Source organism: Mandrillus leucophaeus, unplaced genomic scaffold (assembly GCF_000951045.1).
Source record: "Mandrillus leucophaeus isolate KB7577 unplaced genomic scaffold, Mleu.le_1.0 Scaffold1540, whole genome shotgun sequence".
In the NCBI taxonomy this organism is placed as follows: Eukaryota; Metazoa; Chordata; class Mammalia; order Primates; family Cercopithecidae; genus Mandrillus; species Mandrillus leucophaeus.
The window spans coordinates 233,132-253,139 of record NW_012101522.1 but is presented as its reverse complement, the minus strand read 5'-3'; the positions used below and the strand labels follow the sequence as shown (position 1 = coordinate 253,139).

Below are 20,008 nucleotides of genomic sequence, written 5' to 3'. Positions count from 1 at the left end.
TTAAGTCAATTTGGTGACAACTAATTTTTCAAACATGTTCTTGACATCTTTGTTCCTAAGGCTATAGATCAATGGATTCAGCATTGGAATCGCCACTGTGTAAAATATAGAAGCCACTTTAACTATCAGGCTAGAAGTTTTAGGATTAGGAGCACAGTAAAGGAAAAGGATAGTTCCATGGAAGATGGTGATGGCCGTCAAGTGGGAGGCACAGGTGGAGAAGGTTTTCTGACGCCCACTTGCAGAAGGCATCCCCATAATGGTAATGAAAATAAGCATATATGATGTCAGAATGATAATTAGGCTGCTCACCTCATTGAATATGGCAATAATAAAGCATAGCATCTGGCTGACATAGGGGTCTGAGTAGGAGGCAGAAACAATTACAGAGTGGTCACAGACAAAATTATTTATAAAGGTAGATTCACAAAACGACAGTTCAAGAAGAAAATATGTGAGTGTCAGGGAGCACACTATCCCCCATGTGTAGGACCCAGCCACCAGAAGAGCGCAGAGCTTCTGAGACATAATAGTGGCATAGAATAAGGGTTTACAAACCGCCACAAAACGGTCATAAGCCATTGCCGCTAACATGAAAGTTTCTGTCACTCCAAATATGCAAGCAAAACAAAATTGCATGATGCAACCAGAGAAAGATATGGTTCTGTCTTCCACAACCAAGTTCTCCAACAGTTTAGGTGTAACTACAGTGGAAAAACAGAAATCTACCAAGGACAAGTGGCTAAGGAAAAAGTACATGATTGTATGGAGTTTTGAGTTGAGTTTGATGATTATTATCATGCCCAGATTCCCCACTACAGTGACTGTGTAGACGAACAAGAAAACCAAAAAGAGTGGAACCTGGATTTCTGGGTATTGGGAAAAACCCAAGAGAATAAAAGTGGGTGTGCCACTTTGATTTCCATCAGATGCCATCATGATACCTGTTGGAATAAGAAGAAAAAAGTTATTCCTGAAAAGCAGAACTGGATAGGAAACAGAAAGAGAGAGAGGAAATAGGCTTCATGTGTTTCTATGATAAGTAATATAGAACAGCGATTCTCAGAATGTGGTCATCAAACCAGCAGTAGCAGCACCTCCTGGGAATTTCCTACTATTGCCAATTCTCCAGCTCCATCAACCATCTGAACAGAAATTCTGGGATGAGGCCCACTATTTGTGGTTTAGCCAAGCCTACAGGTGATTTTGATGCCTCCTAAAGGGCAAAAACCACCATTTATGTGGAAAATATGTAGTAATCATTCTATTATTGAAAAGTCAGCCATTTTTAGTATGATTCACATAGAAGTGAAATATAAATTATGATATAAAATAAATTTTTAAAAAACTGAGAAACACAAAGGAAACTTTCCCATGGATCTAAGAATTACACTGAGAATCAAGTAGGTGGTTTGGCACCACCATTAGTGGCACATAAATGTTAGTATCTTCTACCTTTGCTAAGCATAACACAGAATTAAATGACTGTGGAATTTAAGAATATAAATAAACCATAAAATGTATATAACCTATGCCTCCCACCTAATGCTTGAGAGTCTGCTGCGGAAACCCATTTCTAAGGTGTTTATATAGCTTCCATTAAAATTTTCATCAATGTATGTTGTCTCATAGAGTGTTTTTACGGACATTTTGACAATTTGCTGAACTTTTATTATTTTATTAAATAAAGTCAATTAATTAAATTTTCACTATCTGTTTCTCAATGTGCTTTAGGTAATCTCTTCTAAGATATGCATACATATGTATGCATGTATGTACATAATATGTATTCTATATGTGCAAATGCAGAATATATTAGAAAAATAGAGACATCTGTAGTTGTCAACAATATTTTCATACAAAATATGTCCTATGATACCCTGAAAATGATATAATAAAAATTACACATTTTCTTAGCCAATGAGAAATAATCTATCTTTCATGAAAAGACAAACTTTAAGAAGACAGGAGAGTGAAAACAATAAAGTCATAAAATGAATGGAACTTGTTATGAGTGAAAACGCATGAATGAAGACATAGACAGGATGATGCAGCAGAAACACATGTATATTTCTTTTTTCATCTTTTCAGTTTTACCTGGAATGAGTGTCAAGCTCCAGTCCTATGCATTTCCTTAACATGTACTGCAAGCAACCCCCAACACAGAGCATTCATCATGAGCATATTCCTTCCAGTAACAAGTAGGCCTGGGTGATTACACTTTAAGCATTCTTTATTCTTCACACAATGTTAATGAATGGCTCACCCTTCAACATTTGACCAGAGTAATAAAGGCTCCTACCACTGCTTGGGATACTCGGCACAGTTAACAGGTCAACAACAAAAAAGAATCTCAGAAAGAGACCTGATATTTAAGGGTTAGCTATTTCAAAAGCATTTCATAAACATCAATGGGTTGGCATTAGGCTTGTAATCAAGGCAAACCAAGCATAGGGAAGCTCAAAATCAACAAATATCTCATAAGGTTTTGGAGACTTTTCTCCATTGTTCCCTAGTGCCACCACTGGCAGTGTCTGTAATGCAAAATGTAATTCTAATAAATACTTCATGCTCTTTTGGTAAATTTAAAATGTCTCTAGCCATAAAAAGAGGCCTACTTAAGTTTTAGGGTAATCTACATGAGCTGAACCCCCATGTTAAAGAGGCCTATTTAAGTTTTAGGGTAATCTACATGAGCTGAACCCCCATGTTTTCCACCTGAATTGAAAGATAGCAAAAGATAAATTAACTAACCTGAAGCCAGAAGCTCTTGATTAATTTTCTGAGAATTTCTTCTCTGATTAATGAACCACAGGCATTTTTCTTCTCAACAGTCCAACATTCTTTAAGATAGCAGCAGGCTTGAGGCTCAAAAGTGGTAGTATATTTCAATGAGTGTGCCAGCAAAACAGCATTTTATTTCTAGTATATAAGAAATCTGAATACAAGGAAAAACCAAAAAGCCAAATCTATAATATAATGTCTACTAAACTCTGGGTTTTATCTGTCCCCATGACTACAGAGAATAATTAGAGTTTCCTTGGTTGGCCTGCAAACACAATTAATTGGCAGTCTCTTGTGTCATTATGATAGATGTATTTTCTTCTAAATCATTAGGGATAATCACATCACCACATCTATTCCATTAATTGCCTTTAACTCTTGAATAATTGAAATTGTACATGTTCACCAAATAAAACATCAACAGCAAAGTTTGAGAGTAGGAAAAAAATAAGGAACAATTCAGAATAGCTAGTATTAATACAATTGCATTTCAAATTCCACAGTCAAATTCATAGTGAAGAAACCAGGCATGTATAGGGTGAAAGTTACCATGACCAGTGGTATCATGATGTGAGTATCATGTACCCCTGACATGATGTTATAAGAGAGACACTTTACCTCTGCCATTTACTTACCCTGAAACCCATAAACCCAGCTTAATATGAGAACATCATCAGGAAAACCCAGTTGTGGGAGTACTCTACAGGATATGTGGAAAGTACTCCTTAAGACTCTCAAAGTCAATGTGCGGTGTTATTTCTGAGGCCTCTGTTCTGTTCCATTGGTCTATATCTCTGTTTTGATACCAGTACCATGCTGTTTTTGTTATTGTAGCCTTGTAGTATAGTTTGAAGTCAGGTAGCGTGATCCCTCCAGCTTTGTTCTTTTGCTTAGACTTGTCTTGGCTATGCTGACTGTATTTTGGTTCCATATGAAATGTAAAGTAGTTTTTTCAAATTATGTGAAGAAAGTCAATGGTAGCTTGATGGGGATAGCATTGAATCTATACATTATTTTGCACAGTATGGCCATTTTCACAATATTGATTCTTCCTATCAATGAGCATGGAATGTTTTTTGATGTGCTTGTATCCTCTCTTAGTTCCTTGAGCAGTGGTTTGTAGTTCTCCTTGAAGAGATCGTTCACATCCTGTGTAAGTTGTATTCCTAGGTATTTTATTCTCTTTGAATACCATCTGACGTTTGACAAACCTGACAGAAACAAGAAATGGGGAAAGGATTCCCTATTTTATAAATGGTATTGGGAAAACTGGCTAGCCATATGCAGAAAGCTGAAACTGGATCCCTTCCTTACACCCTAAACAAAAATTAACTCAAGATAGATTAAAGACTTAAACGTTAGATCTAAAACCATAAAAACCCTAGAAGAAAACCTAGGCAATACCATTCAGAACATAGGCATGGACAAAGACTTCATAACTAAAACACTAAAAGCAATGGCAACAAAAGCTAAAATTGACAAATGGGATCTAATTAAACTAAAGAGCTTCTGCACAGCAAAAGTAACTATCATCAGAGTGAATAGGGAACCTACAGAATGGGAGAAAACTTTTGCATTGTATCCATCTGACAAAGGGATTCAGATGGATTGGAACTATTCGAAAGGATTGGAAATTCTGGTGAAACTAGTATTTAAAAAATTAGGAAAATTGATAGGTTAAATGTAAGCAGCTAGTTATGGTTTATATTTATATTATGAGCTATTTCTAATAGGGCATGGGCAGCAAAAATTAAATATCTGCTTGGAAGCTTCTACGACTGACCACCAACATGCTTTACCTGCTATTCCAGTTGAAGTCAAGTCAGGGATTAAATCAATGAAAATAATTTTAGAATCTAAGCAAAGGATTACTTTGAAACATATCACTCAGAAACAGAAGATTTTTTTTTTTACTTTTTTATTTTGTAGATATCTTAGTGTATAAGACAAAACCAAAAAAGTAAAGACAAGCAAAATATAGATCTAATACACAATCCAGCAATCCACTATCGGGTATGTATTCAAAGAAAAAGAAATCAGTAAATCAAAGGTACACCTGCACTTGTATGTCTATTGTAGAATTATTCACAATAGCCAAGATATGGAATCGACCTGTATCCATCAATGAATGAATGGATAAAGAAAATGTGGTATAAACACCTAATGGAATATTATTCAGTCATAGAGAGAATGAAATTCTGTCATTTGCAGTTATATAGTTTGGATCTTTGTCCCCTCCAAATTCCATGTAGAAATGTGATTTCCAATGTTGTAGGTGAGGCCTAATGGTAGGTGTTTGGGTCATGGGGATGGATTCCTCATGGATGGCTTGGTGCCCTTGATCTATTAGTTCAGGTGAGAGCTGGTGGTTCATGTGAGTCTGGGACCTCCCTCCTGTCTGCCTTGCTCTCTTTCTTGCTATGACACATCTGCTCCCCCTTTGCCTTCCACCATGATTGTGAGCTTCCTATGACCCTAACCAGAAGCAGGTGCTGATGCCACGCTTCTTGCACAGCTTTCACAACGGTAAGCCAAATAACCCCCTTTCCTTTATAAATTACCCAACATCAGAATTTCCTTTATAGCAAAACAAAAATGGATTAACACATGCAACAGTGTAGATGGAACTGAAGGTCATTATGTTAAGGGAAATTTGCCAGGCCCAGAAATCCAAATATTCATGCTCTCACCCATATGTAGGAGCCAAAAAGTCAATCTCATGGATGTAGAAAATAGAATAATAACTATCACAAGCTGCAAAGGGTAGTGGGGAGAGTGGTGTATAAACAGGTGTTGATTAATCAGTACCAAAATACAGTTAGATAGAAAGAATAAGATCCAGTAGTTCATAACACAATAGGACAACTATAGTTAATTATAATCTATTGTATATTTCAAAATAACTAGAAGAGTGAAATTGGAATACTCTTAAAAGAATGACCAGTGCTTGATGTGGTGAATATCCCAATTACCCTGATTTAATCATTAGGCATGGCATCCTTGTATCAAAATTTCACATGTACCCCATATGTATGTACAACTACTATGTAGCCATAAAAATTAAAAATAAGTAAATGAATAAGACAATGAAAGCCCATGTTGTCACAAGCACATTTGTGCAACAAGTTTTAACTTTAAAAGTATTAATTATGTGTATTATTATCTTGCAATTCTAAATTCCAATCCTACAAAATTTGTTCAGAGTTGCATGCAAGTTTTGGTTAAGGAATGATCTGTGCATATGATACTAACATATTTTATCCTCAAAATGTGGTTTCATTACAGCTTTAAGTCATTATTTTCATAAGTTCTGAACATGTTTTTAAAAACAGAAACCCAGACTGTGGCTATTTCGACAGAGGGATGAGAAATTGCTTCATATAAACAAATTGTTTAAATAGAGATCTTAATTATGGATGACATGTCACCTTCTTGGGCTAAAAAAAAAAGTATTTCAATAAATTTCTGCCAGTTGAAAGTTAAAGATTTATTTAAAAGAAAGTGCCAAACTCTTCTCAGTCATGTAATCAATGAGAGAATAGATTTGGTTATATAATTTGTCATTTTTACTACCAAAATATGCGTAGTAAGAGAAATTTTTTTTTAAATGAACTAGTTAAACTGTAGGTAATTTTTTTTCCCAGAAGAAATGTTAAGATCCAAGAGGCCAGGCAAGAGAGATATTAAAAAGAAAAAGTCTATAGTCTCAATCCAATTGCTATTTAAGAAACAGTCATAAAACTGTTCCTTGTAGATTCTGGATATTAGCCCTTTATCAGATGGAGAGATTGCAAAAGTTTTCTCCCATTCTGTAGGTTGCCTGTTGACTCTAATGATAGTTTCTTTTGCTGTACAGAAGGTCTTTAGTCTAATTAGATCCCATTTGTCAATTTTGACTTTTGTTGCCATTGTTTTTGGTGTTTTAGACATGAAGTTTTTGCCCATGCCTATGTCCTGAATGGTCTTGCCTAGGTTTTCTTCTAGGATGTTTATGGTCCTAGGTCTTACATTTAAGTCTTTGATCCACCTTTAGTTCATTTTTGTATAAGGTGTAAGGAAGGGGTCCAGTTTCAGTTTTCTGCATATGGCTAGCCAGTTTTCCCAACACCGTTTATTAAATAGGGAATCTTTTCCCCATTGCTTGTGTGTGTCAGTTTTGTCAAACATCAGATGGTTGTGTAACAAAACTGCACATTCTGCACATGTAACCGAGAACTTAAAGTATAATAAAAAATTCTTTCAAATGGGAGAAATTATTTTATTTTTCTAAGCTATAAAGGTTGACAGTATCCTAAAGGACTCTGATAGAAAATAAAGGGAAACTACCAAAGTAAACTGGAATAACAAATCCAGGGGACTTTAGGCCTAAGAAGTGTCTGAGCAATGTCTTTTTCTTAAACTTTTAGATAAATTTTCCATGACAATAATAATAATTACAATAAAATAATGTCACTTCAAATACCTCCAAACATTGATATATTAAAATAGTAAAGGCATTTGATAAAATAAACATTCATGGGAACTATTTCTTTTAAAATTTAATATCAAAGCATGTAAAAACTTCCTTAACAAATAAAACTATATGTTTCTTAATTTCATAACGGAGCTTCAAGTAACTACAGGACAAACAGGCTTAATATTAAAACATAAGATATTACTTTTTAAGTCATAATAATATTTACAGTTTTCTTTATTTTGTCAATCATTGTACTATAACTTTTAACCGCTACAGCTGTGTAATAATGCAAATAAACATGCATCAATTATAGACAGATCAATAGAAAGAGAATTTAAAAAAGGTCATTTTCGTAAGATGGCATTACACAGATAATAATACATAGTAATGGAGAGATAACATGGATAAGAGAAAAATGAATGAGAGTTTTGTAATGTTTCTGAATTCAAAACGAATATACAAAAATCAACTGTATGTCTTTATGAAAACAGCAAACTACAATGAAATATTTAAGGATAGACTACTTATGATGGCATCAAATATTCAATACCTAGAGGTAACTCTAAAAGTAAGTGTACCAGGCAGGGCGTGGTAGCTCACGCCTGTAATCCCAGCATTTTGGGAGGTCAAGGAGGGCAGATCATGAGGTCAAGAGTTCGAGACCAGCCTGACCATCATGGGGAAACCCCGTGTCTACTAAAAATATAACAATTAGCTGGGCATGATAGCACGTGCATGTAATCCCAGCTACTCAGAAGGCTGAGGCAGAGAATCGCTTGAGCCTGGGAGGTGGAGGTTGTAGTGAACCAAGGTCACACCACTGCACTCCAGCCTGGGCAACAAAGCAAGACTCTGTCTCAACAACAACAACAAAATAATAAAAGATAAGTATACCAAGATATAGTAAGAGGATTTAATGCAGACCTAAAAATAATTGTATTAAGTTCAAAGACTGGAAAAATACATAATTCTCTCAAAATAAACTTCATTCTGTCCAATAAAAATACCAATCTGTTACCATTTTTGTCATCATCATCTGCATTGTCATTATCATCATTGTCATTTCCTTTGGAGAGTGACAAGAACATCCTAAAATTTTTCTGAAAATGTGAAAGGCCAAGAATAGTAAGTCTCTAGAGTAAAAACAACGAAAAAATCCCTGAGGCTTTTTTTGACAGAATATCAAGACTAGCTTTACCATATGGTAATTAATGCAGTGTGATATTATTGTAGGAACAGATGAGGGATTCAAGAGAACACACAAGCTGGAGACCTCTATGAGCCAATCTCCCAGTGACATACTGTCACTTTTGCTGTATGCTATTGGTTACACAATCTAAGAGGGGACTACACAAGGGTACTAGCCATGTATTTTATGTTCTATATTCTGATGCTTTGACATCTTGGGCCTTGTGAACCCTGGAGGGATGGGCCCACCCATTGGTCAGCCAATTCTTAGAGACGATAAACAACTCACCCTGGTGTGTGCCTTGCTAATGCAAACTAACCAATCCAGAACCCCTGCTCAGGTCACCTCCTCTATGAGGCGCTCATGCTCTGGGCCATTATCCTCCTTCCTAAATCATCCCTAGGGCCAGGTAGTAGACACCTAGGGAAAGCCTCTACACACAAAGGCCTGCTGAAATTATTCAAGCTACCAATCACAAGTCTGTTCATCATTTCCTTTCCATGTAAACCACAATAAAGATTCCTGCTCACATTTCACTGGGTGCCGTGTCTCACGCCTGTAATCCCAGCATTTTGGGAGACCCAGGTGGGTGGATCACCTGGAGTCAGAAGTTTGAGACCAGCATGGCCAACATGGTAAAACACCAACTCTACTAAAAACACACAAAATTAGCCTGGCGTGGTGGCAGGCACCTGTAAACCCAGCTACTAGGGAGGCTGAGGCAGGATAATTGCTTGAACCTGGGAGGCGGAGGTTGCAGTGAACTGAGATCATGCCATTGCACTCCAGCCTAGGCACAGAGCAAGACTGAATCTCAGAAACAACAACAAAAGAATATTCCTGCTCATATTTCCCTTCACTCTCTCCACCTCTGGACCAACTCAACTCTGGTGCTTGCTTGTATAGCCCCGTGGAACATGTCATGCCTCCTCTTTCTCTAGGGATCTGTAAGTATAATAAAATTTTTCTTTTAACACAGTCATGTCAACTTCTGTATATTTTACCATACCTGATTAAAACAGAACTTGGGGACCTTTCAAACAAATGAATCATTACAAGAAAGTAGAAATTACTGGGTGCCATTTTGGGGTTTGGATGCTACATGACACCATTGGATCCACAATGACTCTTGTCCCTTCACCACATAAAAAACACTCAAATCCTCCCAAGGGCCCAAATGCCTTATTCCACCACAGCATTTTGTTAAAGTTGACAATATGTAATCACCTTCAAGACCAAATGTAAAGGAAGCTCCATGGATGTATTTTCTTAATTAGAGATTCTCAGTTCCAGTTTCTCTCAACCTATGAAACTAAGGGGACAAGCAATGGGTACCCTACAAACCTAGCATACAACGTTGGTCCTGGTAAGAGATATTGCAAGAAACATTCTTGTTCCGCAGATGGGAAGGAATTACTCATCCATTGCAATTCTGAAGTCCAGCCAGGGAAATTTAGAAATTTCTTTGGTTAAATTGCAAAATCTGGGAATAATTAGCTTAATTAGTCTTGGTTCCTTGGCTCTGACCTCTGGACTTTTGGTGCCACTGTCTGAATCATCCTTTCTTCTTATGAAATGTGGAACATATTTGCAACTTAGCAGGTTTCTTAGCTTGTTTTCTGCTAATAGAATTTTGATTTTTTCCATTTTTTTCAGTCACTGTGTCTTTCAATTCAAGATAATGATCTCTGTGTGTGTGTGTGTGTGTGCGCGTTTTTGTGTGTCTCTATATGTGTGTGTGTGCATGCGTGCTTTGTGTGTATGTATACATGTACACATATATACATAAATGGACTTTGTGGATCTTCTATGAATCTTATTGAGTTCCACTATATTAGAGATAAAAACACATCCTTAAGTATTTTAGATATGTCTTTCCCTACCTTGGACTTCTATGAGATGGCTCAGAGAAGGCACACTTAAGATTCCTAAAAGCCTCCTTGTTTATAGAGGATGTGGAGCACTTTTCATCTCTTTTGAGAGTCGTTTGTGTGAATATACTCTGAGATTCCACTTTAGATCTTTCTGGGGTTTTTCTATTTTTTTTAAGATTTTATAGTCAAATCCTAGACTTCATCTTTAAATCATGTATTCACAGCAATGCCATAGATTTGATCATCCTTGGAAACCGTTTCTTAATTTTGTCAACTTTTGCCATTATGGCAGGCTAAGAGATTTCAAAGCCATCAAATCCTGGATCTTTCAATATTAATAATTTAGTGTGTTTCTTGCCTGTCTCACCTTACTCTAATCTTCAAGGAGAAACCAGGTGCAAGTTTACACATTTCACTTAGAAAATATCTTTTATTAGATAACCCAGAATGTTAGGCACATTTTTTACTTTTCAAATTACTATAGGCAATAGCATTGCTAAACACCTGCCCTACATAACAAGAATATTCTTTTCTACAACTTCCAACAATATTTTTCTCACTCACCTGGAATCTCTAAATTGTAATCTTATCAAAGATCTCCAAAACATATTAAGATTTCAATGATATTTTGTTCAAAACTGACTGTCCATTTCCAAAGCCACCTTAACATCTGGGGTTTTTATTTGGCAACAATATATTCCCAGGCACCAAAAATCCGCTGATATAGTTTGACTCTGTGTCCCCACCCAAATCTCAAGTCGATTGTGATCCTCAGTGTTGGAGGAGGGACCTGGTAGGTGATTCACAGAGGCAGACTTCCCCCTTGCTGTTCTCCTGACAGTAAGTGAGTTCTCAGAAAATCTGGTTGTTTAAAGTGTATGCACTTCCTCTTTCACTCTCTCTCTCCTGCCGGCCATGAGAAGACATTCCTGCTTCCCCTTCGCCTTTCTGCCATGATTGAAAGTTTCCTGAGGCCTCCTTAGACCTGCCTCCTGTACAGCCTGTGAACTGTGTGTCAACTAAGCCTCTTTTCTTCATAAATCCCCAAGTCTCAAGGTAGTTCTTGATAGAAGTGTGAGAAGAGACTAATACATCTGCATTAATTGTTCATTGACAGCTAAAAGGTATCCCCAAAACTTAGCAGTTTGAAACAATAAGCACTGATTACCTCGTTGTTTCTATGCATCAGAAATCCAGGAACAGCTTATTTCTGAGTTTAGAGTCTCCCATGAGGTTACAACCAGGCTTCCAGAGCTACAGTAATCTCAAGGCTCAACTAATGTCAAACTTCTGCGTCCAACCTCACTCACAAGGTTGCTGGCACCTCTTGTTCCTTGATGACTGTTGGCCAGAAGCTCAGGTTCCTCATCCCAAAGGTCCCTTCACAGGGTTATTTAAATTTGGCAACTTCCTGCTGAGTGAAAGACCTAATGTAGGTGGAGAGAGAGAAAGAGAGAAAGAGAATACAGCCTATTAAAACTGAACCTCAGGTATGAGGTATTCTCATTCCTACCACATGCTATTCATCACGTAGACCAAGCCAGGTAAAGTATGGGAGGAGACTACACAATGATGTGAATACCAGAGAATAGGATCATTGGGGGTTCCATGTGTGGCTGACTACCACAATTACTGGGAGTAAAATTCAAAAGATAGAGGTGAGACAATAAGAGTGTCTGGTATAAGGAATTATGCAAGAGAGACAAGCTGAAGGTTACTTTTCGAATGGTTTGCAACAGCTTACTCAAATGTGATATGTGTTGCCTCTATAACTGAAAGACCCAGTACATTTTAAATCGCTTAATTGCAGTACAAGTTGCCCTAAGTTGTCATTGCTTTGGAGAGGATATCTCAACATTCTGCAGAGCACAAAATCAGGAGAATTATTTTCTGATGTTAAGAATACTTGTATCTTTACAGGATTTATTTAAGACATAATCTCTGACACATCAGTTTCTCACTAAGAAATTTAGGACACTTGCCCAGTGTCTTAAGGCTACCATAAATATCTGTAGTTCTCTGACAGTAAATTGTGCCAACATTTGGATGCCCTGAATTTTTATTATCTTTTTGCAAGCTCTCCCAGGCATTCAGAAGATCCCAGTTCTTGTAATCACCACCACTTCCATGACAGCTTTGTGAAACTGCCACCTCAGTCCTCCAGGCATTTGATTCAGTGAGCACTTCACTGTAATCATGCACAAAGGATTATTTAGTCAGCCATGTTACTATACACCATGGATTACTGAATACAATTTCTGTTTTAAAGATGCTTGGCCCTATCTTCACAGTCAAGGATATGATTAGATACCCATATTTGAAGGTCTAGCTCACAGAGCATTATTAACAAGAGTCTGAGTACATTCAAGAAAAACACAATCTTTTCTAGAGATTTCAAAACATAACATTTATTACAGAAAATTATTTTTGCAATTGTTAAATAATTGATGAAAAGGCAAAAATCCCACAAAACCTTAATATACCACAGTACTGGTTACTGCAGAAAAGAACTATCATCCCTAAAGCTGAGGCATGCTGGGATTAATACAGTGTGGAAGGGTGTAGACAGATAACACAGATCCAGGAAAAAGAAATGTTAATTATCTTACATTGAGAGATCTTTTACATTCCCTTACTAATTCTAATTGGTTTTGATAGATCTTTTTGGATTTGGATGTTCATACAATTGTATTATCTTAAAATATGAAAGTGTTATTCTATCTTCACTAATATTCTTTTGTTTTTTTCTTGTCTTACTCAATTGTCTAGGACAATGTTTCCACAGAAGTGGAAATAATGAACACGCTTCCCTTGAGTTGAAATTTAAAACAAAGTGTCTATTATTTCTTTTTGTTTTGTTTTGTTTTGTTTTTTTGAGACAGTCTTATTCTGTCTCCAAGCTAGAGTGCAGTGGTGCGATCTCAGCTCACTGCAACCTCCAACTCCCTGGTTCAAGCGATTCTCCTGCCTCAGCCTCCTGAGTGGCTGGTATTACAAGCACATGCCACCACGCCAGGCTAATTTTTGTATTTTTAGTAGAATCGGGGTTTTGCCATGTTGGCCAAGATGGTCTCGATCTCCTGACCTCGTGATCTGCCCACCTCAGCCTCCTGAATTGCTGGGATTACAGGCAGGAACCACCACACCCGGCCGATTATTTTAACTTAATTGTGATATTTACCTATAGATTTGGTGGGTAAAAATTAAGACATTTCTATTTCTATTTTGTCTGGGAGCTTCTGTTTTCTTCTGTTTTGTTTTATTATGAACAGGTGCGTGAAGGTTATTTTCATGCATCAATTAACTGGGCCACCAGGTGCCCAGATATTCAGTCAAACATTATTATGGATGTTTTTATAAGGATGTTTTTGGATGAGATTAACAATTAAACCAGAAGCCTAAGTAAAGCAGATTGCCCTTGGTAATGCGAATGGGAAGCGTCCATCAGTATATGCCTGAGTCTAACAAAAGGCTAATTCTCTCCCAAGCAAAGGCAGATTCCTTCCTCTTTCTGCCTTTGAACTGGGACATTAGGTGTTTGCCTATAGACTGGAACTGGAACATTGCTCTTCCTGGGTCTCAAAACTGCTGACCTTCTGACTGGAAATACACCCCTGGCTCTCTGGTTCTTGGACCTTCCAAATTAGACTAGAATTTCATCATTGGCTCCCCTGGGATCCAGCGTGCTGATTTACCCTGAAGTTCTCAGTATCTGTCCGCCTTTATAATCGCATGAGCTAATTCTTTAAAATAAATAAATACCTCCAAATGGAGAGATACAGATATAGATAAGCAGATATTCATTCCCTTGGTTCCATTTCTCTGGAAAATTTTGACTAATACAAGATATAAATTGTAATAAATATCTTTAGTATATAAATTGAAATAAACATATGCTTTTCTCCCTTATTTTGCTAATATGGTAGATTCATTGATGAATTTTAAATGACGTATCCACTTTAAATTCCTAGAATAATATACAACTTGCTTTATATATTGTTGAAATTTATGCGAAAACTTTGTTATTAGTATTGCTGTATTCTATATTTTATTCATAAGTTATTATCTAAAATCGCCAAGAATTACCTCCAAAAATTTTCCTGAACTTTGGTTCTCTCACATCCACAGGTTCAGGCTTGTTTTTATTTGTTCTCCCTAGGATTTTTTCCTGGTGTTTAAACTGCATGACAAGTTTCAGGGGGAAACTTTTACCAACACGGTGTTCTTGAGCTTACATATTCTATGTATCTAGAATGCTATAAGCAGGAAATACTATTGAATCAAATATTTATCCTTTTCTTAATTTAATTTCTTAATTTATCCTTTTCTTATTTTCTTATTATCCTTTTCTTAATTTAATTTCTTATTTATTAGAAATTAAATTTCTAATACAATCTTTGATGCCGTCTTCGTTTAGTCAACATAATATGAAAGTTGACATTTACATAAAATGGTCCAGATATAATTTTTATAGTTGTTAATTCACTAAGAAGTGAGCATGAAACTATAGATTTCCTTTAGTATTGTGCATATGCTCAGCAAATGTCCTGCCGCAGCCCTCCACGGGAAAAAAGTCACATTTATACCTACTGGATTCAAAGGTTTAAAAGAAGAGCAGCATACAAATGTATTTGTAGAAAAAAATAGCCCATAGCTATCACTTAATATGACCATTAGCGAGCTAACTTACATTATCTAAAATACATTTATCTTCACAGTTAACATGTTTACTTTCAGATTCAAAGTACAGTTTGATAATGTTGGGGGAAAATTGCATTATATTTGTGTAAACTGCCCATTTAATGAACATTTATCAAAATAAAAAAAATCACGTCTTAAAGGGATTTGTAACTATTCTTTTTTCTTTTATTTTTATTTTCTACTAAAAGAAACCTACCAAATTACTGCTTACATAACTTCAAAATCAATATTTTAAAATAATATATTCTAAGTTTATCCTCAAAACCTTATTGAATATACTAAATATTCTGCGGTGCATACTCAAACTTTCTAAATCCTTTTTTGTGTTCCTTAATATCTTTATTAAACTATACACACATGCGCACACACACACACACACAGAGCTTTTAAAATACTCTACTAGAGTGTTTAATTATGACTCATTATTGACAGTTAAAAATTAAAGTAAATCCTCTGTTACTTTTGCTATGTTCTGTAAGTGTTGAGAATTTTGTTGTGTATCCCTGTACAGTAAGTTACATAGACATGTAATTTGGTGTAAAGCATTACAGTAAAAAATTATTCAACTTTTTATTGAAAATAAAAATAAACCTTGAGGGGAAACAAGCAACTTTTAATGGGTTGGATTGGACCTACAACATATGGTTGTCTTCATATTCTGTGCTTGCAAGTCTTAATCATGATTGCCAAGACACAAGGAGAAAAAGTAAGTTCTTATACCTAATCTCAACCAGCCATTTGGTTGAGGCAGTCAAATTATTTCAATTATTTGAAAACTTCTCTAAAACCAGTTACAGCCATGGGTTATCTGTTTTCTGCAATAAAGTTATCTGGCATTATCAAGGAAGAATGTGTTTAAAGATATAAATGTTTCAATCGATTTTTAACCCAGTTTTTCATTTCTCCCTGTACCCATCACTGTTGACTTGTAACTTTGCAGCTGTACAAGAAGTAGATAACTTTCTCAACTCTTGCTTTGGGGCTTGGACATGTGATTTTCTCTGACTCATAAAATGTTAACAGGTGAGACCCAAGCAGGAACTTGAAGTATGCTTTTATTATTGGAATACTCTATCGTGGCTCTGCTTTCAACAAAGACTATTAGCCAAATGGTCCAAAGAAGATGACATACATACAGGTCTGTAGATGCAAAGATAGCTGATCAAGTTACCCTATTCTTGACACCCAAGTGGCCCAACTGATATCAACGGAGCTACCCCAGTCAAGTCACTTATTCAAAAGGATTACTTACTGTTGGATATCACTGACTTTATGAATATTTATTTTCATCAATAAATAACTAATGCTTGAATAATATATATGTATTATCTCAATATCATTATCCTGGTTGTTATATTGTACTATCACGGGGGAAACTGGTTAAAAGATAATTGGAATTCCTCTATATTATTTCTTACAAAGGAAAATGAATAGAAAATTAGTTCAATTAAATTTTTAATAAATAACATGCACAATCATATTGGCATAAATGGCAACACTAGGGTGATGGGCATTTATTTGCAAAAATGTTTATCATTTTCTTATTATATTGCATAAAGAAAAATATAATTTATAATACCAAGTATAATTTAACTATACCAGATTCTGGACTTTGTAAGGAAGATAATTTTCTTATTTATTTTTGTTTGTCTGCAAATCTTCTAATGCCAAAATTGCACATGTAGAATCAATTGCAATTATTTTTAGATAGTGTTTTATACTGAAGAGCTCTTATAGTAATTTTGTTATCAGGTAAACTTCCTCATTGTAAACTACTATTCTTCAGATCATCTCAAAATTTTTACATTTTGCCATATTTGAATTGAACTGAAATTTGACCTAGGCAATCACACATAAACGTATACTAACACAAAAACTTTTGTATTACAATATTCTGCATAAACAATTTAGTTTAAATGATCTGAGATTTCATACTTACAGTATTTTTAACTTCAAAGTTATTTTACTAAACATCAGTGTGAATAGATATTGGACTGTCGGAGGGTTATCACAATTTCATGCAATGACTGGTTATTAAACAACTGCACTGTTACTCTCCAGGATAAATTATTAATATTTCTAGCATTATATTTTATGACATAATAATTTGGTAATGACTAACTTCCTGACTGTCTCTTTTACATCCTTGTTCCTGAGGCTATAGATCAAGGGGTTCAGCATGGGAATGACCACTGTGTAAAAGACAGAGGCCACCTTGACCATGAGCCATGAACTTTTGGAGTTAGGAACACAGTAGAGAAAAAGGATGGTCCCATGGAAAATGGTAATGGCGGTCAGGTGGGAGACACACGTGGAGAACGCTTTCTGGCGCCCCCCAGTGGAAGGCATCTTCATGACAGTGATTAAAATGAAAGCATAGGAAGTGAGAATGATCACCAGGCTGCTTACTTCATTGAACGTGGCAGAAACTAAAATAACCTTCTGGCTCACATAGGGGTCAGAGCAGGACACAGCAACAATGGCAGCGTGCTCACAGACAAAGTTATTAATGAAATTAGTCCTACAAAAAGATAAAGTCAACAGAAAGTATGTGTATGTCAGGGAACAAACTAAACTCCAAGAGTATGATGCAGTCACTAACAAGGAGCAAAGTCTCTGGGACATTGCAACCGTGTACAGCAGAGGGTTACACACGGCCACAAATCTGTCATAGGCCATCACTGCCAGCATGAATGTTTCTGTCACCACAAATATGCAGGCAAAGAAGAATTGCATGATGCATCCTGTGAAGCAGATGGTTCTGTCTTCCACAACCAAGTTTTCCAGCAGTTTGGGTGTAACTGTGGTGGAATAACAGAAATCGACAAAGGACAAGTGACTGAGGAAAAAGTACATGGGGGTGTGGAGTTTGGGGTTGATCCTGATGACCATGATCATGCCCAGGTTCCCCAGCACAGTGACTGTGTAGATGGTCAGGAACACCAGGAACAGGGGCATCTGAAGGTCTGGATATTCTGAGAAGCCCAAGAGGATGAAGGTGACTGCAGCAGTCTGATTTTTTTGAATCCTATGAAAAAAAATAAGAAAGTTGATCCAGAGAAGTAGGCACCAATATGTGCAATAAGAAACAGAAAGGAAGAAATATTGAGACACTTAGTGGGTCTTTATTAAGAGTTGCTGAAAATACTAGGTTTCCACTGTTACATTATTTCAAAAGGTAGAGTACTTATATCTTATATAAAGATTACAAGGTGAATAGGACTATTTTGTGACTGGAATAATAAAAAACAAAATTAAGACAGGAATAACAACAAAATAGGGTGTACCTTCCCATATTTCAGATAAGACTCACTATCATCATAGACATCAGGCTTCATGAGAAGGGCCACTCTAAGTTTGCATGAATCTGAGATAAGTGAAAATATTTCTGTTGGAGGAAATATATAATTTTCTACAGTTTCATTCCTGTCTCTAAAGCTATGAGACAGTTAACTTACAACTCTTAACAAATTGTAAAATGTTAACATTCCTGTAAAACGGTAAATTTAACATTTTATTGGTGGCTTTATTTTTAACACCCTTCTCATTCCTTGTAATCCAATACTTTCAACATATTCTGGAGCTGTGTTGCACTAATATGCTAATCTTTCTCATGCATGTTGAACTAAACTTGAAAAATTTTTAATGTTATTTTTAATGATGTATCATATCACTTATGAGAAGGTTATTGCAACAAAATAGTTGAATAGTAAACGAAAAGTTATTTTCTGAGGTGGCAAATCTCAGAAGATAGGTAGGTGACAGACAATAATAAACATAAAAGTACTGAATAGTGCAAATAAATATTAGTTTTTAGGAAAAATACATTCTGTCCCTTTGATTTAAATTTAAAGCTTTGCCAAGGATAAGTGTCAGGGGGACCCATCTCAAATAGGACATCTTAATATTCAATGAACATGCCTTGGTGCCACTAGGCATTTCCTCAATGATAAAATGTGATAATATATTCATGATATGAAATTTAAATCAGTAGAATGGAAGCAGAAAGATTGCTAATGATTGTAATGGTTACAAGACATGCTATGAAGCGTATTAGATATTCAGTTTTATATTTCTTAGAATTATAGCTAATTAGTGTTGTTTCAAAAACCTTGAATAGTTATTGAAATGAGGCTTATATAGCACAGCTATCAACATGTGGACACATTTGTGAATACAATGCAGAGAATCATTTTCCTGAACCCACACAATGGAAGTACTGTAGAATTTCATTTGTGGCTTTACTCTAAGTCATAACTATATATTCCCAATTCTCCTTTATGTTTTTCCATTACAAAATAGCTTTCTCTAGTTCCCACAAGCTTGTACCTGTAGGAACGATATCTTCCAAAAGGAACAATTACTCAGCAATTTCCCTGAAACACTTATTTATAAAAATCTTAACACTATAAAACTAGATTATGACTGTATTCCACAGTCACGCTCCTCAATGTGAAAAATCCTTTGCAACATTGCAAGAATAATTTTCTGTAATCAATTTAACCTGAGAGTCAATGACTTTAACAATCCCTAATGCTTTTTATTGATGAATGCATGAAAACTACATTGTGCAGTCTGGATTTGCGCAAACTGCTTAGATCTAGATATTCAATCTCATTACCACGAACACATTCTTAAAGTCATGGTAGATGCATCAGGTTGTCATAGAGCACATGCTCATTTACATAAAGTGTGCTATCTGTTGTCACCTTTATAATGCTTTATTTTACCTTCTACTGTTATAAAGATTACTCATTGTTTCTTCTCCTCTGTATACATTGCAAACATTAGTGTTTATAACTCAAAATTACCATAAGTCATATCCTATCATTTACATATTTGGTTATTAGTCTCACTTATCTCCTCAGAAAGTATAGGAAGTTTAAAGATAAGGCCAATTTTGTTTTATTCTTCTTTATTTGCCAAAGTATTGATTTCATTGCTGGGTATATGGTGGGAGCCTGATGAGAAAACCAGAATTTATATCATTTGAAAGAGAGAAGG

The 20,008-nt window shown here is 35.8% G+C and overlaps 2 protein-coding genes across 2 annotated transcripts; both read right to left on the bottom strand.

The window, feature by feature from the left end:
* Positions 1-939, bottom strand: LOC105536119 (olfactory receptor 5D13). Its single transcript, XM_011975389.1, has one exon. The coding sequence runs from the start codon at positions 937-939 to the stop codon at positions 1-3; it is 939 nt and encodes a 312-aa protein (XP_011830779.1).
* Positions 940-17,089: 16,150 nt separating this feature from the next.
* On the bottom strand, positions 17,090-19,760 carry LOC105536118 (olfactory receptor 5D13-like). Its single transcript, XM_011975388.1, has 2 exons — positions 19,735-19,760; positions 17,090-18,032 (listed from the first exon to the last, which is right to left on the bottom strand). Exons 1-2 carry the CDS (start codon positions 19,758-19,760, stop codon positions 17,090-17,092), a joined length of 969 nt encoding a protein of 322 aa, XP_011830778.1.
* Positions 19,761-20,008: the final 248 nt, after the last annotated feature.